Source organism: Peromyscus leucopus, chromosome 4 (genome assembly GCF_004664715.2).
Source record: "Peromyscus leucopus breed LL Stock chromosome 4, UCI_PerLeu_2.1, whole genome shotgun sequence".
NCBI lineage: Eukaryota > Metazoa > Chordata > Mammalia > Rodentia > Cricetidae > Peromyscus > Peromyscus leucopus.
Window position 1 is genome coordinate 45,053,392 of NC_051066.1, and position 18,480 is coordinate 45,071,871.

Consider the following 18,480-nt stretch of genomic DNA (forward strand, 5'->3'; position numbering starts at 1 on the left):
ACATTATTTACCTTAATCTTAAAACAAGGTTGACTGCGCAAGGACCTTCTCTGTAGTCTTCATTGGCATTGGGTTGGCCCTTTGAAAACAAAACAACAGTGTTGGAAGCTTTCTTGGGAAGAGGATGAATAAAACCACAGTATCTCTTGATTCTTGTAGCCCTGTCTGGAAACTTCAAAACCAGTGCTTATCCCAGCAGGTCTTCTAAAAAAGGTTTCACAACACCTTTTTTAGAGGGTCAGAAAGCTGCTTAATTAACATCACGACCGTGGGTGCCCATGCGTCACACAGACAGCCTTGGCCATAGGATGGGTTCTGTGAGTAGATGGCATTGTGGCAGCTAGTCCAAATTACAGCCATCCACCTAGCGTGGCACTCTGTTGGTCCAGAGCGAATGGCCACCATCCCCTGGACCGTGGAGATGCACGGAGGTAAGGAACCTTGCCAGGGCTGGTTGTGACACTTGTAATTCCAGCATTCAGGCCACGGAAACAGGAGAACTGCAAGTTTAAGTACAGCTTAGGCTGCACAGCAAGAACCTGTCTCAAAAAAGCAAGAGCTAGGGATGTGGCTCAGTGATAGAACACTCGCCTACTATGCGTAAGATGTTGGGTTCTATCCCCATACTATACCTGGTGGGGGTGGGATGGCTTCGGTACATTAAATGTAAGCATCAGAGGTGAATACAGATTAATCAACTTTCATTCTCACTGTACTTCTCACCTATCATCTTGATACAGCTCATCCATCATGGATACCTCTGTGACAGACTATTCCTATGAATATCTGGGCTTGATCAGATCTCCTTGTTGAAAAAGAAAAGGAAAAGCAGGAAAAGGCAAAGATTTCAAGCCAAGCTTGGCTCTGCTGGGAATCTGCTATACAGCCACAGGCAAGTAATTCTCAGAGCCTGTTGCTCCGTTTACAAAATACATAAGCCACCTGTCTCAAAGGGGTGCTGGGAAAATAAAAGATGTAAAAGGGAGCCATAAATTATAAAACGTTAATCAATACTGTACCCTTTTCCTGTTTACTTCCTTTGCCTGCATTCCCATACTTCCTCCTAATTTGTCTTTTATGGTGAGGCTAACCCCTACCAGTTAGTTCACCTCAGGGTCTTTCACTGAGTTGGATGATGGAGTGTAAAGATCGAAACTGAACCCTGCTTCTGCCTCTGAGCAGCTGCATAGGCTTGCACAAGCCACTTAACCTCTGTATGTCTTTCTGCAGCTAGAAAAGACAAGGACTAGCTATCAGACCTCCTAACAGGGAGGCTTCCTGCAGTCATGAAACCCCTCTGTACCAACACCCCCTCAACTTACAGCTGCTCCATAGAATAGAGAAGCAGGTTAAGTACAAAGACATATAACCAGAATATCACTAGACAACAAACACCTGGGCCTATCCCAGGGCTCTATGTCTACATCCTTCCCGTGATAGCTTCACCGCCCCACACACTCGCAGCACAGGCCCTCCCGTCATACACCTGTTATAAGTGTGCATTATACATGCGCTGCACAGTCACTGGACTATTATTTTAATAAGAAAAGTTGTAGAGATGAATTGGCCCATAAAATTCAATGATAAAAGAATCACCAAGAGAGGTTATAGAAATCCAATCAGGAGCAAGGAAGGGAAGAATCAATTAACCACGGTATTTGGTAGCTAGAGTTTAATAGACTTAAGAGTCATGTTCTTCCCTTTGCTTTTCGCCCACAGTACCAGTGATTTCAGAGCCACTTGGGTAATCTATTCCTTCTCAAATGTCTGTTCTTTAGGGCTGAACACCTTGCAAAGGATGGTTGATAGTAATGATGTTCTTTTTCTTCATATCTACTTTAAGGGGTGGTTTCTGTAGTTGTTTTTCATTCCTTGATTTGGGATCACTATCCTGAAGTGTCTATTTGTCTAAAACCCTCAAGTTTTGCCTCATGTGTAGCTATGGGTCTCTGCATCTGCTCCCATCAGTTTCTGGATGAAGCGTCTCTAATGACGATTAGCCTAGGCACCAACCTACAAGTATAGCAGAGTATCATTAGGAATCATTTCATTGAACTTTTGGATTTTTTTTTTTTGCCAGTCCAGTTTGGGTCTATCCTAGGTTTCTGGGCTATCCAGCCTCTAGTTCCTAGCCATCAAGGCAGTGTCAGATGTGGGCTCACTCTCCTGGCCTGGGCCTGAAGTTGGACCAGTCATTAGTCGGCCACTCCCAAAAATTCTATGTCACTATTTCCCCAGCACATCTTGCAAGAAGGACAAATGTAGGTAGAAGGTTTTGTGGCTGGCTTTGTCACCTCTGGAAACATTGCCTGGTTACAGAGGATGGCTAGTTCAGGCTCTGCATTCCCCAGTACTAGGAGTCTTCACTAGGGTCACCCTCATAGATTCCAGGGAATTTCCACTGTACTAGGTTTCCACATTGCCTCCCAAATGCCCCCCAATTCCAGTCCTCTCTCCAAGTACTCTCTCCATTCCTCACCCCTGTCTGATCCCTCCTGTTCTTCATCCAATCTTAATGAGGATTTGCATCTTGTCTTACTGTAACTTGTTATGATATGTTCCATTGCTATCCCTGGGAGGCCTGCTCTTTTCTGCAGGGAAATGGAGGAGGAGTGGATATGGGAGAGAGGAGGGGTTGGGTGGAGAGAATGAGAGGAGTGGAGAGAGGAGAAACTACAGTCAGGATGTAATGTATGTAGAAGAAATAAAAAAATAAATAAATAAATTTGAGTTTCTCTATGAAGCTGTCTACAAAGCATCTCGAATAGAAATGATTGGCAGAAGAACCCACCTGAGAGTCGTGCACGGAGAGGGACTGTATTTGCTCTGGGATGCCACCAGCGTTTACCGAGATCTGTTAAGAAAACTGATGTTAGGACAAAGGGAAGCCGGAGGGTGATGTCAGGCCTTGGGACATTACATCCTGATAATCGGAGATGATACTTTTTAGAGGACCTTAAGCAGCAACATCTGGCAGAGTATGCTGCTGGCCCCCCTCATACTCCAGAGACCCACTTGTCCTACCATTTGGAATCTCATGGAGAAGGGAGAGAATCTGTGTCTTTAATAAATCCTGGAGTGACCCACGGGGTTTATAAGAAACAGCATACTCTAAAATAACAACTTGATCTTGTAGTATCATTTCATCTAACATTAAGAGGACCTTGAGGAAAGCAAATGAGGAGTCGGCAAAACTTGCCTTGTACATTACTACTCTGAATAACTTTTCACTGTTGTTTAATCAAGTCAGAGTAAGTGTATTGAGACACAATAAGAAAACCATTTCCCTAAAAGAAATGCAAGAGTACAACTTTCCACTCAAGATTTCTATTCTGGTCCTAAGGTATTTCTGCCTCAAGCTCTACATTGGTGAACTCTACCCTGGAGCATAAACTTGAGAGACAGTCAACACCACCAACAAAACCCACCACACCCAGGGAGAAACGGCAATGAAAACCATGAGTGGGGTCTTATGTCTAATGTATTATCAACACTAAAATCATCAGAAGCCTTTGCAGTGAGCATGCTCTAAAATCTGAGAGTATGACATTCTTGCTCTCTGCACTCAATTCAAAAATAACTTCACTCAGACTGAAGTGACGGGGCACAGTGCATTGATTAATGCCTCTGATTTACTCTGAAATGCATGGAAAAGTTCAGGGGGGCAAACTGGATGACTAGGACACATATGTGGCAAAGCGACTGTACTAACAGCCAAAACAGGGCGCTAGGTATGTCACTATCAAGTGTTTTAATATTGCTGTAGGTTTGAAAAGTTTTATAACAACAAGTTGGTAAAAAAAAAAAAAAAAAAAAAAAAAAAATTGACCCTTTGAAAACCAATTAACTGCTGGACAACGGTGGTGCACACCTTTGATCCTAGCACTTGGGAAGCAGAATCAGGCAGATCTCTGTGAAGTCAAGGCCAGTCTGGTCTACAGAGTGAGTTCCAGGACAGCAAGGCTGTTATACAACGAAATCCTGTCTTGGGGTGGGGGCGAGAAAAGGGGTGATAATCGATGCTAATCTATGGCCACTAACCAGCAGAGAACCAGGCCTTCCACCAAATACCCCTTTGAAGATTCATGCAGGCTAATCCACAATCTGCCCCATCCTTCCCTGTTCCTTGTTCCTGGACCATCATTAGGACGGCAAGCAAGTGAGTCAGGTGGACTGGACAGAGGGGCCACATACCTTGCAACTTCCCATGTTGGTATAACCCTGCATGTCATAAAGAAGTTACTCCCACTGGCACAGGACCAGGATGTGGGACTCCTCCAAACATGCAAGGGTGCTCAGTGTGAGGAACAGCCCCCTGTATAAGATATATTCACTCATAATCAAGTTCAGGTCCTACTGTCACCACCGTGGACTCACCCTACGAAATTAGACCCCTGCCACATACTCCTTACACTGAAACCCTAAAAGAAAGCTGACAAGACTGATAGCACTCGCCCATCAACAATATAGAAAGTGTATCAGAACACAGTGTTAGGTCACTATGAAGTGTTTTAATATTGCTATATGTTGGAAAAGCAATCCAGAAATGTGCCGGATTGCTTTCTTTCTAAACAATTTTGCTAGCGTACTTGAGTGGATATGCATTTTGACAGGAAAGAAGGAGGAAAACCCTTCCACAAGGTGTTGGACACCTTTCTGGAAATAGACCCTGATGGAGACCTCAGACCTAGTAAAAGAGAGGTAAACACTACAGGGCTGAAACAAAACAAAAAAGAAGCACTGTCAGCTTCCCACCTCCTGATAGAGTGGAGTCTTGCCTGCTCTTTTTCTGTTTTCAGTAACACTGTAGCAAAATACAGTGTGTTTGTGGATTGCATCCCCATAGAGCAGGAAAAGGACATTAGTGTTCAAATTAGTGAAATCCAAGGGAATTCTGAAGCTAGCTGATAATACCGTAGCAGAATCCATTTTTGAATTCTAATAAATACACCCAGATTATATGAAAAATAACCCAGAGAACAACTGCATGAGGAGTTTGCCATCTCTGCAGCATTTCTACAAATGGAAAATCGTTCTAAAACAGAAAGCGAATGTTTGGAAGCCATAGTAGATTTCTGGTCACAAATCTAACTTTGGTCACGAGTACTCTTGAAGGCAGTCACCTGCACTAACGGGCAGCAACTAGACACCGAGGCTGCACACAGCCTGTGACAGACAGGGCTCGGCATCATTCACTCAGGAAGGCATCAGCCTGTCTCTGCCTTTTCACAGCGGTCTAGAGCAAGCATGCCAAGAGCTGCGGAGCGTCCCAGAAACACCTTCCATCGGAACGGTTTGAAGAGCGAGTGGCAGTTTTAAAAACCAGCGCACAACAGAAATACATTTAATCTTCACATTATGTCTAATCTCTAGTTAAACCTGGTAAAATTAATTCGATCTAAATCCACACTGAAAAGCTGTTCTGATGAGAGTAAGATTTCGGAGCCAGCAAAGAGATGCTTTCACAGATATTCTAGACAAGACCCTTCATCATCCTTCCTGTAGCATCTGCTTGTCTGCTTAGCTCAAAGACAAGTTTTCAGCTGATTGGTGAAATGTTTCCTTGCCTTATTATTTATTTATTTATTTGTTTGTTTGTTTGTTTGTTTATTCAAGACAGGCAGATTACTTCAGGAACTTCGACCCATAACCTTGGATGCCATTCTATACATCAGTATCCAGAGTGACTTCTGTGGTTTTCCTTGTCCTGTGAGAAGCTTTTTAAAAATCCGAGTTGCCAGATCAGACCTAACTGTAAGTGACCACGTTCAACCCTATGGGCTGAGCCCTAAGAATCAATCACTTCATGTTCTTCAAGGTTTTGCCTGCTCTGATTTTGGAAGCAGAGCAGTAAGTCTTTTCCTATCAGGTAACCGATACATGGCTTTTAAAAGGATCTGTTTAAATGAAAGCCTTGCTGAACATCTTCCTCAGTTAAAGGAAACCAAAGGTCGGCTTCGTTTTTCACATAGAAAATTAAGTGAAGCCAAAGTGACAGAATCATGCAACAAGTACTTACTTCAGAGTCTGACAAAAAGAATTTCCAAACCACTTCTCAAAATATCGATAATGTATAATAACTGGAAATTTCAGATAAGATCTATGAGCTGGGAAACACTCCCTAAAAAGCCAGTCCTTGCCCAGGCCTTCCTTGACACTCTTCCCAAAGATGAAAAGCTCCCTGGAAAGCAAACATTCTCTCTGTGCATAAATCCCATGGTGTCTAACACAGTTCCAAGCAGACATGAGGTATGGGTTCAGTTTTTGATCAATTAATTCACTCTAGTTCTAATATTAGTATTGTTGTTAATGAACTTTGGTCTCCATGGACTTCTGTCTCCAAGTAAAACAAGATGATAAATAAGAGAGGACGATTATCCATTTGCTCCAAATTATTAATTACTAGTGGGTAAGTTTCCCAGAAGATCGTATTTTTAAAAAACTGGGCCAATTTCTCAAAGTGCTGGGCTATGATTTTCATGCTAACTAGTGTTAACTCTGAAAGCCTAAAAGTCCATATTGGGAATTCTTTCCAAAGCAGAACCTCCAGATGCAGCCCAAGAGCTACCTTTTCCCTCAGTACCCCACTAAAAAAACACCTGCTCAGACCTTCCTGACTTCCCCAGCAGATGCTGGGATATCTACATGTGCTACCTTAGCCTGCCAAGGATGCCATGTAGCCTCTCATAAGCAAAGCACCCATAAAAATGCCACATCTCACTCTGTCTAAACAGGGAAGTACCAAAGTTGCTTTTGCTCCAACTACTTATGTCCCATGATCTTTTATGCCCATTCTGAGTGCATAAATATTATAGCCTATTCATACCTGTTTTATGTTTTTTCTCCAGTGCCTGGATATTCATGTTACTGACAAGCATGCACAGTAGTATATTCAGAATGTAAAGGGGACAATCATATAAATAAAATACTGCCTTAGTTTTCTAGTCAAAGATGAATGAGCTGCAATACTTTCTGAGTCAATGATTGTGCTTGAAGCATCTTCACTTGTTCTATATCTAAGCAAAGCTCAGGCTTTCAATTAGAGATAGTCTTAGATGCAAATGGAAACACCCTGGACTCTGTGCTTTGCTCTAGTCACAGTGGGAAATGGGCAAGAGAGGGTAGAGTGCTTTATACCCAGCTAAGAGTGTTCTAAAACCCCAAGACAAAGTGTTACCCACTATGTCCCATTTTAGGAGCTCCACCACGATTCCTATAGTGGAGACCAGCATCCTTGAGTGATGTTTATGTTGTAAGTATGAAGGAGAGAAGGCAGGATCCGAAGGAGAGCCAACTTTGGTGGGCTGAGAAAATCACAGCAGGAACCTTTCACCATGATGAGATGAAGAGAGCAGAGTGGTCAGAAAGGCCAGGGGAGAGAGTAGCTTGTGGCTCCGCTGGGGCTTTGCTAAAAGTGCAGCTAGCTACTGCTCCTTCAAACTCCAGGTAAGATGCACTTCACTTACTCAAAAGGAAATGTCTGCTAATTTAAAAAAAGTTAGATGGGTATCACTTGTAGGCCAAAGTTTTCCTGCTTTGTAATGAGGTTTATCAAGGTACATATTAATTCCTAAGTCTGTGAAACACTGGGGCTATTTAAATATTCTCAAATTTCATCTATGAGTATTAGAATACTATAGTCATCATTAGGCATAAGGATAATTAATCAGATGGAGGAAGTAAGTAAAATCTGATCTTAGTAAAACTATGACCAGTTCTCGGAGAAGTCATTAAGAGCGTTTCTTGCTTACCTAAGTCATCCAGCACATGTAAAGGTCAAGAGTCATTCAACCTGGAGTTTTGACCACTCAATGTCTGATTTTTTTTCCCACGAATTAAAATACAAATTTTACCTATATGCTTTCAGTATTTTCTAATAGTGTAACACTACAAGTTAGAAATAATTATCTCCCTGTAAGGGCCAAGGATTCCACTGAGTGCTTTCCATGTGATTCTTCTAATCTTCTTGGCTACCACATAAGCACCATGATCATCCCATACCACTGGGGAGAGCAAAGGCTCAGATAGTAGCTTAATTTGCCCCAATCTGGTAGGGCCAAGGTGACTCAGAATTAGAATAGAATTAGAACCAATGAAATCTATATGTCTTCCCTCTCATCTCCATGAGATGTTGAGAACTGTCTCCCAGATGGATCAGACTCTGATGCCACAACGAGGGAATGAAGGAGTGAATAGATAAATACCCCAAACATACATACATAATCGCCATTCCTCACCTCTGGATTTTCTTCTTTTACTCTTCGAGACTGCAAAACAATTATATGTCCATTAGCATACATGACGTACTGCACCAGCACAGTGCACAGATTCCTCAGTGGTGGCCAAGGCCATTTACCTTCTCTTGGGAGGCAGCTGCCTTTCCTTCCTCACTCTTCTCATCCATTTCATCATCACTCCACTCCCAATCTCCATCTTCAGTTTTATGGAGGTGACCACTTGACCCAGGAACTCGCCGTACCTGAATCAAAAGAAGCCACATCTTCACTGGTTGGATGTGCACAGCACTCAATGGGGCTGCTACCTGGGTTGTACAGCGCATGCACGAGACACGGAAAACTAACCTACGTGGTTATCAATCCACTGACAACTGGAAGGAAGGTAACGCTCCAAAAGACCAAACAGCCTGTAGACTCCCACTCTCTTTCACTCTTGAAACACATTAGTCTCACATACAGAACAAAACATTAAGAATACCATACGCATGAACCACTAAATATGGACTGCATTTTTCACTTTTACTTAGAAACTTTATTAGTTACCACACACAAATAGTCATAGAGCCAAGTTTCAAAACTGCCTAAGGAAATGCACCCAGGCACACTTCACTGCTGACTGCGTAAAGGCAGAGAAATCTGGGTGCCTGATGAACCCCACTAAGCCAGAGTACAAGCAATTTAACACCTACATCTACCGAACAAACCCCCTTCCATTGCCACCTTGCTCTTTTCCAGATCCTGACATCAACCTTGTATTCCCAGGATTCTGTTCCACCTCCTTATGCAAAACGAAACAGCATGAGACTATCCCTAATGCACTTCTTCCACATTTGAAACTTGTGAGATGATGGAATGAAGCATCTTCATCTTCAGCATGGCCATGGTTTAGGTCATAATCGGGCTTCCTCATTTATTGCATTTGGGGGTGCAGGGTGTCAGTGTATGATACAATCCCTAGGGCATGCTTTCCAAGTGTACTATGGTTCGTAAGGAAAAGCTTTCAAAAGGAGAGGACAATAGAGAAAGTGCTGCTAACTACAGCAACTCTAGAAATAATTTAGCAAAGCAGTGTAAGAGATGAGCACGGTGTGAACACAAACGTGGGTAATCCACTCATTCAGAGGAACTTCAAGTGGAAAAGGACCTCAGAGACCATGTGTTCAACCCCTTCATTTTATAAATGAGGAGATGAAGGCCCAGAAAGTGACCCAATAACAAACACCTGTCAGGACAGAAATCACAGGAAGAAAGAAAACCGCAGACACTCATTCTCCCAAAGTCATTGAAATCAGAAAGAAGCTGTCCAGAAAAATGCCCCATGAAGACTTTGAAAGTCTATTCTGTGGGGTAGGGGAGATAGTTAGACAGGCAGAGCTCATGCCTTGTGATCACAAAGACCTAAATTCAACCCCTAGCACTCTCTGGCAAGCCAGCCCAGCCTATTTGGGTAGTTCCAGGCCAGAAGAGATCCTGTCTTAAAAAAAAAAAAGGTGGGCATCACTTAAGAAATGACACCCATAATTACTTTCTAGCTTCCACGCATACATGTACACGCATGCACGCGTGCACGCACGCACACGCGCGCGCACGAATGCACGCATGTACATATCTGTGATGTAATGACTATTTTTCTACAACAGAAACCATTTAGCCATATCAAATTCAAAAGGAACTACTGAAAACTTTAAATTTAAGAATTATGCATGTCATATAAACATGAAGACATAGCACATACTCAAGAGATGACCTGGATTTGAGATTATCATGTATAATCTCTGAATGTAACTCTGACTGCCTGCTCTAAAAGATCTGAGCTCTAACAGAAAATTTCAAAAGAACTAAAAAGTTATTCATAATTGCAATTAACTTTTAAAAGATGTAGTCATTTTTATCACTCCAAAAAAAAATTCACCTTTGAGATACTCAGTGCACCACCTCCATGCTTAGCATAGATGTTTTCCTCCACTTGGATTTTGAATTGCTGCAAAATCCTATTATCGTGTTAGTGATTTTAATGGTTCTTATAGATGCTGGCAAAGTACTATAGAAATAAATGCTGAAATGCACTTAAGGATTTTTAGAACAGATTGCTCATTTCCAAACCACCAAGAAATGGGTAAGAGAAGAGGAAATAATTCTCCACTGACATATACAATACAATTAACTTTCTTGGCAACACTAATCACGATGAGGGATATTTGCTAATGACTATATCTAAAAGAAAGAATTTAGAGCAATAACAATTGTAAAATAGATCTTCAACTAAGAAGTGAGAAAACAAATAAAGCCATGGACCAAACAAAACAAAATAATACTCTGCCTTTACGAAGAACTGTAGAAACCAAGGGTCATTGATAAATTTAGTATTCTTTAATAACTTACACAAAAGGAACCTTCATCCTCCTGGAAACTTCAAAGATTTGTGCTCTGAAACATAGACCGTGCCATATCCCCTGAAGCTGCCTTCATGAGATCTGTCACTTTCTGTTCTACAGCAGAATCCAACTGCAAAGACTAGAACGCCCATTCCCCTCCATGTCTGCTTTATTGCAGAACACTAGCTGCTTCTGTCTTAGTTTTATTTGCTAAAAGGGAAAAAGATAAAAGAAAATGCCTAGGATTATTGCCCCAGATATTGAAAGGCATAACAGGATCGGCCTGTAGCCAACTATTGGTCGAATAAACTCTAAGTATATGCATTAGCTTAATAAGGATGAAGGACTTTCCAAATCTTATAAAGGGAAAATGTAGATTTAACAGTATCGAGAATAGTTTTTCTGTACAGTGGTCACCAGCTCACTCCTGGGAATAAAACTGTAGTAAAAATTGAAACCCAGGTTTCATGGTGTGTTCATGTGACAGTAATAGCTACTAAAAAGGAACAAAAATAAATTGTACCGTTACATCCTTGAAGGGAGTTTATTAAGGACAAAGCAACAACTTTTACATCATAGAGTCAAGGTACCTAAGTTTCACATAGTTTTGTGAGTGGCTTTCTGACTTAGGAGCATGGAAAAGACTTTGGAAAGTAAAGATGGGCAGCGTGGTGGGGGGAAGACTTTAGTTTTCATCTCCCCTACAATCACCACAACCATTACAGAAAGGAACCAAAGTTCTAATTTCCCACCGGGGTGGCGGTGGGGCCAAAAAAAAAAAAAAGGACAGACAAAAGAGCAGTGGTGCTTGTGGGTCAGTTCTAGTGGTCACTGGGCAGGTGTCCATGGCAAATCTGGGACACAGCAGCCAGGGGAAGAGGGCATCATGGTAGGACAAGTTCACTGTGGCATCTGAGCGGCAGCCGCTCTAAGTATGAGTTCACACATCATACCTAATCCCAGATCAGGAAGGACAGGAATCTCTAAGAGAGCCACCAGAGAGACCTCTTATATATGGCACTTGATCATAGAAATGGATGTATATGTCTCTAGCACACTGCTAAGCAAAAGAAGAATGTGTGTCCAGCTGACATGCCCAGCCACTTACCAACCACCATCATCAACACTTTATTGCCACAAAACTCTCTAGACACTGGGCCTTGGAACCTCCTTGGAATGATTTCCCCCATTACTGAAAAGCCCAAACTCAGCTTCTCTTCCCCTGAAGACATAACATGTGCCTGACTCTGCCCTGTACCAGAGTCATAGGGGACTAGCCCCCCTCCATCCACCCAAGCTCCTCTGAAAAGCTCCCAGAAAGCAACACAAGGCATATTTCTATTTTTAATCATTCTACTAGCAAGAAGAATTAAAACCATTTCTAATTAATTGCTGTTTTTAACATACTTGAGGCACTGCCAAGCAAACAAAAAGCCTTCTGAGTTATCAAAAATTAACCAACAAAATGAGACTTGGTAGGGTTTTAGCAGTAAACATTTCACTGTCTCCAGGGCTCAAGCCCTGTCTGAACACTGTCTCCCAGCATCGCGGTCCAGCATGTGCGATCTGGCTCCTGGGCCCCGCCCCCTCTGTCCTCTCCTGTCTGCCATCACACAGGACCTGAAGCTGACTCATGATGATGCTTGTACCACACTCCCCTACTCTGAGAAGACACACTGGGTCAGCCTGTACATCTGAGCCATTCTGCAGGCATCACCGCATCCATTCCTTTACCTCAAACTCTCTCAGTCCTGTGTTCGTGGTGTGTGCGCTCCATCTTTTATCCTCTTCTGCCCATGGCTGCAACCTGTTCTGTCTTTACCATAAACGTGGCTGCCCCTCCCCACTATACATTGTCACAAAACAGCGTGATCGTGAGTCCCAAAGCCTTTCCCACAGCTTCCCCTCCCTCCCACACTGAAGGACAGCTTTAGAGCACAGCATGTCTTAGTGTTGATTTCCAAGTCCATGGCTGGATATGAACATCTTAGTAATGCCTCAAAATTAAATTTCTGAACCCTCTACTCCCAGCCTCATTCTGACACTTCCTCAGTGTTGTCTATGTTAAGACTTCTAGATTTTTCCCTCATGGCAACATTCACCATGACCACCATGGGGGTCAACGGGCATGATCACCTAAAGCTCCCAACATGATCCCTGCGCCTCACCATAAACACCCAAGACCTGAAAGGTGATATTCTTAATAAAATTAATTTTTCCTCACAGCCAGGTCTGTCAAATAATGCATTTTGCAACTTTTACTTCCTCAACTGCGATGTATTGCCACTGTCTCCTTCAACGTTGATGTTACCTTGACTATTACACAATTACTAACTCATCTCCAGGCCCCTGATTTCTCACCCATGTTAGCCTTCATATTGTGTCAAGGAACATACAATTACTTTCTCACTCTGACCTATAGGATGAGTTCAGACATTTTAACATTCAAGTCTCTACATATTCTGGTCTAAGATCATATTTTCTGGACTCATTCTCCACTATATCCCTCTGTAGTCTGGGTATGCACAAATTGCATACTTTCTTGACTCTGCTACTTTGTGCATGCATGATATGCACCTTGGCCTGACCTGTCTTCCCATGCTCTCCAAGGATATTGAATCTAGGAAGCTTCTCTGGTCCTCCCATTTGTAATTCTGCCTACATGTTTACATCATTCTGCTCTTTATTATTTTTGAATGAATTACCAATCAAACTGTATACTGCCTCAGGGAAAAGAACTTGCCTTGGCCTTATTACAAATCACTTTTTTATTTATACAGTCAACCAAGTTTTATTGAATATCTTTCTACCAAATTCTAGATCAAATAGGAATAAGGGCCTGTATCTCTTCTTAAATCACAGTCCAAAGTGTAGGAGGAGTTAATGGTTTCCATAAATGATGAATGTTATACCCAAGATAGAAACCCTTAGAAGACCAGGTTATACAAGACAAGACAACAGTCTCTCAAGGGTTAGGAAGTGTGTGGTGTGCACAAAGGAAAGGCAATAGCTCCAGAGGATACATCAACATCACAGTTTCTGCATATATGGCTCAGGGAACATCACACAGGGGGCAGTGGAGATTGTAAAAATCAGAATACCAAAAGTCTACTGTGCAACATTCTCTCCTAGAAAATGGCTACATAAACAAGACCACGACATTGGCTATATCAATAGACATGTTAACATGGAAGGGGAAGATTTTTGTGAGGTCCTACCCCAGATAAAGAACTATAGAGAACTACAGCCAAGTAATAACTGTTGGAAGAGGGAGAATTAGATTCTCCCAGGGATGAGCCCCTTATTGATTATCCAATACAAGGTGATTAGCCCTGAAACCATATACACACAAACAAAAACAGATTCAGCAGGCTGTATTCATACATTTTTATATACATATCCATCCAAATATATGAAACAAAAATAATCAAAGAAAAGGGGAGTATCAATTTGAGAGTGAGGAAGGGAATCGAAGGGGTTGGATGGAAGGTACCTGGGAGAGGCTGTGGGGAGGAAAGGAAGGGGTAAAGTGATGTAATTCTATTTTACTTAAGGATGTATTATAATGAATAGTTAAAAAATACATTATATCAGCAGGACAAATTTGGTTTATGAGTTCACAGCCTCTGTTATATAGCCCAGCAGATAATTTGGAGTTCATAGACAATGAACAACAACAAAAAATATTTTAGATGGCGGGGGAAGAGGGCCTTGAGAGTGACAGCCGTCGGAAGCAATCAGTATGCTAACTGCCCCAGTCACTGCAGATACCTACAAATCACCCAAAACTGAGTAACTCAAAAACAGCAGCAACACAGCGCTGTGGAATATTAGTTGAAGATGTGTTAAATTTGTTTATGCTGTGGAACATTTGTTTGATGATGCAAAGATGTGGTACATTCTTTTACGTTGCATTTGTTTAACTCTGTGAAGCTGTGTTACTTTGTCTATCTAAAAAACCTGATTGGTCTAATAACCAGTGGAACGGCCAATAGGTAGGCAGGAGAAAGAATAGGTGAGGCTGGTGTGCAGAGAGAATAAATAAGAAGAGAAATCTAGGAGAAAAAGAGATCAAGGAGCCAGAGAAGGAGGAGGACTCCAGGGGCCTGCCACTCAGCTACACAGTAAGCCATGGAGAAAGAAGTAAAGAAAAGATATACAGAAACAGAGAAAGATAAAAGCCCAGAGGCAAAAGGTAGATGGGATAATTTAAGTTAAGAAAAGCTGGCTAGAAATAAGCCAAGCTAAGGCCGGGCATTTGTAAGTAAGAATGAGCCTCCCTGTATTTATTTGGGAGCTGGGTGGCGGCCCCCAAAGAGTAAAGAGTGAGGTAACAACAACATAGACCTTTCCATCAGAGCTGACAACTGCCAAGAGACTCCCAAATCAAAGCGAACCCTCTCCAAGTTACAATACAAAGTAACAGGTCTTGCCTACTCTTGTTTTAGGAAAGGTGGGTTTTTGTTTGTTTGTTTGTTTGTTTTCTTTTTCCCTTTTTTTGAAATTTATTTTAAAAAAATTTTCATTTTACATACCAATCCTGGTTCCCCCTCCCTCCCTTTCTCCCCTCCACCCCCTCATCCACTCCTCAGAGAGGGTAAGACCTTCCTTGGGGAGTCAACAAAGTCTGGCATACTAAGTTGAAGCAGGACTAAGCCCTTCCCCTCCCCCCATGTCAAGGATGAGCAAGGTATCCCACCCTAGGGAATGTGTTCCAGAAAGCCACTTCATACACCTGGTATAAGTCTTGGTCCTACTGCCAGGGACTCCCCAAACAGATCTAGCCACATAACTGCCACCCACATTCAGAGGGTGTTAGTAGAGGGAGCCATTGGGGGGCTAGGGAGAAACCTGGGGCTAGGGAAATCCCCAGGAATCCACAAGGATGACCCCAGCTAAGACTCCTAGCAATAGTGGAGAGGGTGCCTGAACTTACCTTCCCCTATTAAGCAAATTAGTGACTACCATAGTTGCCACCATAGAACCTACATCTAGTAACTGGTGGAAGCAGATGCAGTGATCTACAACCAAGCAGTGGGCTGAGCTCCTAGACTCCAGCTGAAGAGAGAGAGGAGAGAATCACAGGAGCAAACGAGGTCAAGATCATGATGGGGAAAACCACAGAGACAGCTGACCCAAGCTGGTGGGAGCTCATAGGAAAGGTTTTTTTGTTGGTGGTTATTTTTTTCTCTTTTTTTTGGGGGGGGCTGCCACCCCACCCAGCTCCCAAATAAACCACACACAGAGGCATATTTTTACTTATAAACGTCCAGCCTTAGCTTGGCTTGGTTTCCGGCCAGCTTTATTTATCTTAACGTACCCAGTCTACCTTTTGCCTCTGGGCTATTCCAGTCCTCTTACTTCTGTAAATCTTACTCTTACTCCACGGCTTGCTGTGTAGCTGGTGACTGGCCCCCAGAGTCCTCCTCTTCCTCTGGCTACTTCTTCCTCCTCGCAGATTTCTCCTTCTATATATTCTCTCTGCCTGCCAGCCCTGCCTCTCTCTCTCTCTCTCTTCCCTGCCTTGCTAGTGGCCAGCTCTTTATTAGACAAGAACAGTAACACAGCTTCAGAGAGTTAAACAAATGCAACATAAACAAAAGGAACACACCTTAAACAATTATTCTACAATAGTCTTTTATGAAAGCTTAAAGGGAACATGTTACGGGAAGCTTGAGGGAAGGAAGACAGTCTGAGGCGATACCACTGGCAGCTACAGCAAAGAGGGAAATTGAAATGCACATACTGAACTAAGCGCTCCAGCTAAAGAGACTTCCAGGCACAACACCCAGAGTCACACCTGGATTCTGCTCGCTGCAGATGACAAAATGTGAGCAGAGAGAGATGAGCTCAGAGACAAACTATTAAATCTAAGATGAGTTCTCATTTCCAACTCTTTCAGGCATCAAATGGTTCTCACACCAAGAAATGACTTCAGAGTAAGATCAAGCCCAAGGTGGAACTGTAGGGGCCTTTGTCAAGGCTTCAGAAAGAGCCAAGGTGTTGCCTCACAGACACCTTCCAAGAAGCCTAGGGCCTTCTAGAGACCTTGACATGTAGCACCACTACAGTAAGGAACAGGGTTTTTATGACCCATAAAGGCATCGTCCCATTGCCATGGCACAAGGAGCCTGGAAACAAAGCAAATTAGGTGCTGGCTTTGTGAAAGGGGATGAAGCCAATACAATTCACAGAAAACCCACAGTTCTGGCTGGTTTGTTTTTGTTTTCTTGATGTTTTTACAAAATATTACCAGGTTGGACTAAAATAAAGAGTACAGAATGAAAGAGGAGCTTCAGATACCCAACATGCAATGGGGCACTTTAGATACCCAACATGCAATGGAGCACTTCAGACACCCAACATGCAGTGGGGCCATTCAGTACCCAAGCATGGAATGGAGCCCTTCAGGTACCCAAATTAGCCAACAGGAAACTACTGAGAAGCTACTGGGCTCCAAAACAACGAATCTTTTATATACACAAATCACTTAACACAAATGAGAACCCCAAAAGAGGATCTGAATGCCCCATAAAACAGTAAAAGAGGATGTGGCACCAAGAACCTAGGAGATTCCAAAGTTGCCATACAGCTATGTGCTTCTTCTTTCCCACTTTTGGACAAGCTTATAGGATGCCTGCCTCCATAGTGGATTTGTAGTGTGTGGGAAGCAAATACATTTCCCTCTAGCTCAGAGGTCTTTACAACAGAGCTCAAGGAGCTAGAGCCATGGAACTGATCCTGAAGAGCCTCCTCTATACTCAGACCAAGTTCAGATGATGAGGCCTTTATTTCAGGCTGAGCCTGATGTGATAAAGTAAGACTTTTGGAGGGTCTGGGTCTTACAAACATGTGGCTGTATTTTATATGCCCAGAGAGGTAAACTGTTATGGCCAGAAGACAGATGGAGGGCAGATTGTTTTACCCCCAAAGAAACCATCATAACTGTTTTTTTTTTTTTTCCAGTCCTATGGGTTCTTCTAGAATCACATCACTCCACTATCAAAAGATAGAGTGCAAAACCAGAAGTGTAGTCTTAGCTATTCAGGAGGCTGTCAGGAAGATGGCTACTTTAAGCTAAGAAGTGAGCTCAAGGGAACCCTGGGTAACTTCACTGGAGACCAGCACCATTGCCTAAATCTGAGTAGGCTAGTGCACCACACAGGGCTGACAGCAAAGCAGTCCTGAGCAGCAGGGCTTTGAAGGCAGGTCAGAATAGGTGATGTTGATGTGAATGTATTACTTATAACTTCATACACACAACTTAACTGTGGTCACTGGAATACCTGTGGTCAAGGGGCTCAAGTATCACCCAAAACCCTGTGTGCTCTGCAGCCTCTGGGCTCCCAAACAGTCTAGATGAGGCCCCCATGTAACTGCCGCTGTATGAAACCCAGACAGCAACAAGCCAAGGCTTTCCCTAATCCCTGACCATGGAAAAACAGGAGACCTCCGAAAAGAAGTGCTGTTGCCTAAGGCCCCGACATTTATGGTGATGTGGCACACAGAAATGAATAATCAAGGTGAGAACTGATGAAGTAACTCTTCAATTTCATTTTCCCTCCTGAACACTGTGACTCTTTAAAGATCAGTAAGTTGTATCTGATAACCCTCACTAGGCCAACAGTAGACCCGACCATACTTTGCTTTCAGGTAGCCTTTTCCAACTGTAGACATGCCGGGCCCATGAAATCCCATTTTAATTCACACTTACAAATTATTTCCATCTGACCATGTTATTGCATGTTGAAACACCGAGAAGGAAAAAAACGTACCGCTATTAATCAGAGATAAGCGGCTACTGCTAAATCTTGGCCCTTATCCTCAGTGATTCCTATTAACACCTTTTAAACCACTGCTCATATTGC

At 42.7% G+C, this 18,480-nt stretch overlaps 1 protein-coding gene across 3 annotated transcripts in view; it reads right to left on the bottom strand.

Moving 5' to 3' along the window:
• Stk39 (serine/threonine kinase 39) overlaps positions 1-18,480 on the bottom strand; it is a 273,209-nt gene that overhangs the window by 101,132 nt on the left and 153,597 nt on the right. For 2 of the 3 annotated variants that reach the window (XM_028882013.2, XM_037204850.1), the window contains 4 exons: positions 8,357-8,479; positions 8,238-8,267; positions 2,792-2,854; positions 12-79 (listed from right to left, as the gene is read on the bottom strand). In XM_028882013.2, coding sequence (XP_028737846.1) covers positions 12-79; positions 2,792-2,854; positions 8,238-8,267; positions 8,357-8,479 — 284 coding nt within the window. The remainder of the gene's footprint in view (positions 1-11; positions 80-2,791; positions 2,855-8,237; positions 8,268-8,356; positions 8,480-18,480) is intronic. The other variant, XM_037204849.1, reaches the window with a different exon arrangement.